At 41.7% G+C, this 2,991-nt stretch overlaps 1 protein-coding gene across 1 annotated transcript; it reads right to left on the bottom strand.

The window, feature by feature from the left end:
- Positions 1–230: 230 nt before the first annotated feature.
- Positions 231–2,145, bottom strand: LOC122315257 (galactinol synthase 2-like). The gene is made up of 4 exons (XM_043131075.1): positions 1,552–2,145; positions 1,002–1,322; positions 749–883; positions 231–652 (listed from the first exon to the last, which is right to left on the bottom strand). The coding sequence occupies exons 1-4, from the start codon at positions 1,885–1,887 to the stop codon at positions 485–487; spliced, it is 960 nt and encodes a 319-aa protein (XP_042987009.1). The 5' UTR covers positions 1,888–2,145; the 3' UTR covers positions 231–484.
- Between the last annotated feature and the right edge of the window lie 846 nt (positions 2,146–2,991).

The raw sequence follows: 2,991 nt of genomic DNA, 5'->3' as shown, positions 1-2,991 counted from the left end.
TATTTTCATTCTCATTCGAATGAATCCGTGCAAAAAAAAAAAAAAAAGGATCCACTTCACGGAGTTGGAATTATTACCTTGGAACACTTGGAAATAATACGGATAAAATATTCCCGATGAACTATGAGGCACCATGATTTGGTTATTATATTGCCAGCATTTTTAGTGCATAATTAATGTAGCCTGAAATCGTAGAATTTTCATTATATCCTATGGTCAGTGGGCAGTGATTGGGAGATGCAAAACAGAAGGAAAAAATTCATACCCGAAAATTTTAAATGTGCTTTTGAACACAGGAGTCGGCTCTTAAAAACATCTAGCAATACCTATAACTAAAACCAAAGCAAACCATATAACTAAAACCCAATACTGTACTTAGAATTCCTATTGACATCTATTTTCATAGATCCAACAAGCACTAAGCGGCAGATGGGGTAGGAAAGTAGCGAATGATGCCAGCCTCCGAAAGCGCCTCCAAAAATGCCTACAGATTCTTCTGCTCAGCCCCTGCTTCAACCTCTCCAGAAGCCACACTGTTCTTGTAGTCCAATGACTTGTCGTTGTATATGTCCCACCATTTCTTAACCAGCATCTTAATATCTTCCCTGTCCATGTCCTGTTCCTCTCCGGTGTAGCTCCATGGCTTCGATCCCTAAAAGCCAGTCACAGTTTTACACTAATGAGTTCGGTGACAAAAGAAGAAATTGATCTGAGCTCGTTGTAATGAACAGATTAAGTGAATACTCACAGAAGCACAGTAGTGGACAACTTTGACTTTGTCAAGTTGGATGTTCTCTGGGTGGCACCACACCATGGCAATAACAAGGTTGTAAACCGGAGGGATTGGTTTGTAAACATCCCTGAAGAACAAGTTCAAAAAGTCCTGCAAGAATCATAAACACCCAAGTCAGATTTAGGTCAAAACTAAGCAACAACTGTGATGAATCTTGGAAACAAAAGATTTCTAATGATTAACATAAGCATGCAAACTTCATAATTACCTGGTCACCAAAAGGACCAAGAGGGGTAGTTTTGAGGGTCCTGAGGAGGTCATGGTATGTTGAGAGCTTGGGCTCATAAACAAACATGCCAGCATTGAAGTAGAGGGCAGGCTTGGGGCCTAACTCAGCAGGCCACTTGACCCTGTCAGGGCACTGCTGGCAATAGCCAAGCTTGTATTGGGGACTCTGGCTCCAAGTTTTCTCACAGAAACAATCGATCACAGCATAGAAGTAGTTGTCTGGAAGATCAAAGAGGTGATCTATGTTTCCAAAAACTTGGATGTCTCCATCTAGGTAGATCATCTTGCTGTACTCCACAAACTGCAATTTCCATCACAAAAACTTCAAAATCAGAGCTATTCACAAGTAGTAAATCGTGAAAAAAAGACAAACTCCTCAATCTCTGGAAGAAGAAAAGAACCGACCCAAGTCGGAGAATCTAGCCCTTATCTCCAACTTGACAGGGTCGTCTTTAAGGAAAATTATCCAAATCTCCCTTTACACGTAGTAGGACCCACAACATGCAGACACGTCTTGTAACTGTACATACCTCCCAGATACGAAGCTTTGAGTAAGTGATCACGTAGTAGGCCCTGCCAAACTGGGTCTGATTCGCCGGCAGGTAAACCGGCTCAATCTCCTTCACTATGCAGCCCTGAGACACCAGAATCTCCCGGTGCTCCCCTGGCACGTCTGGCAAGATAGCCACCACCAGTGGGTACTTGCTCTTCACCTTTCTCAGTCCCTTGGCCAAGCCAACCACACCTTTCACGAAGTCCCCGTTGCCAGCCAAGAACGTAACATACGCCCTGCTAGGCATGCTACCGGCCTTGGCTCGGTCGGCGGGCTTGGCATCAGCGGCGGTGGTGATATCATGAGAAGCCATTGGAAATTAATGGGGTTTGGGGAAAGACTCGAGATCGAAGTGTTTAGCGTACGTACGTAGTGTTTGGGTAGAAGGAAAATAGTAAAGGGTGTTGATGTTTGAGGTGCGTGCGAGGAAACTGATAGCTAGGATTGAATGTTTTGTTTGGTGTGGAGGAGACAGACAAAGGAAAGGAAAGGAAAATGGTTGTTGAAAGGAAGTGTTTGTTTGAGAAGAAATGCTTTGTACTCGAAAGTTGGATGAGTTTTGGGTAGAGGTTGTGGGGGGTTTATATAGGGATTTAAGGGTAGGTTAAGAGCGTGTTTGGAAGTTAGAATCATCTCAGTGCACTTCAATTTTAAACTCTATTCAACATCCAAACACATAGTTCAGTTGAAACTGAGTGCAATTCAACTTTAACCTCCATCACCCACAACTGACAATTATTTTAAACTCAATTCCTCTTTCGGTGTTTCTCAATTCAAGTGGAAAAAAGTACAAAAATAACTTTTGCCTTAATGGGACTCACAACTGGCAATTATTTTATTGCGTGGAAAAAAATTTTGGGACATCAATTGGCGTTGGGTAAAACAGAAATAAGTCTATTTCGCTCGAATAGTTATTAAAAGCCCTAAGCGGCAATTGTCTGGGCGAGAGCCACCTGTGCGAGAGTCACGGGTCTCAAGCAATGTTTTGAATACCGTACCGGATGGCGTACCGGTTAAGACATTGGAACGAAATATTTCGATACCGGTACCGTTTCGTGTACCGTTTCGAGATAGTCGATATATAAATAAATTATATATATAAATATATATATAAATTATATTTTAAAATAATAATTTATATATGAATAAATTATACATGAATACATATGTATATATAAATTATAAATAGTCTAATATGAATTGGGGTAAAAAAATAAGATTATAACTTAAAAAAATAAAAAAAAAATAAAAAACATGAAGGCCGAGATATCGAAATACCGGCCGGTACGGGCCGGTACGCAGGCCGGTACAGGCCGAAATACAAGCCGGTACAGGCCGAAATACAGGCCGGTACGACCGGTATTTCAGCCGGTACGAAACAGGTACCTTACCTGTACCGGCCTGGTGACCGGTACAG

Source organism: Carya illinoinensis, chromosome 7 (assembly GCF_018687715.1).
Source record: "Carya illinoinensis cultivar Pawnee chromosome 7, C.illinoinensisPawnee_v1, whole genome shotgun sequence".
Classification (NCBI taxonomy): Eukaryota; Viridiplantae; Streptophyta; class Magnoliopsida; order Fagales; family Juglandaceae; genus Carya; species Carya illinoinensis.
Note: the sequence above shows the minus strand (reverse complement) of the source record. Positions and strands in the feature narration are given on the sequence as shown.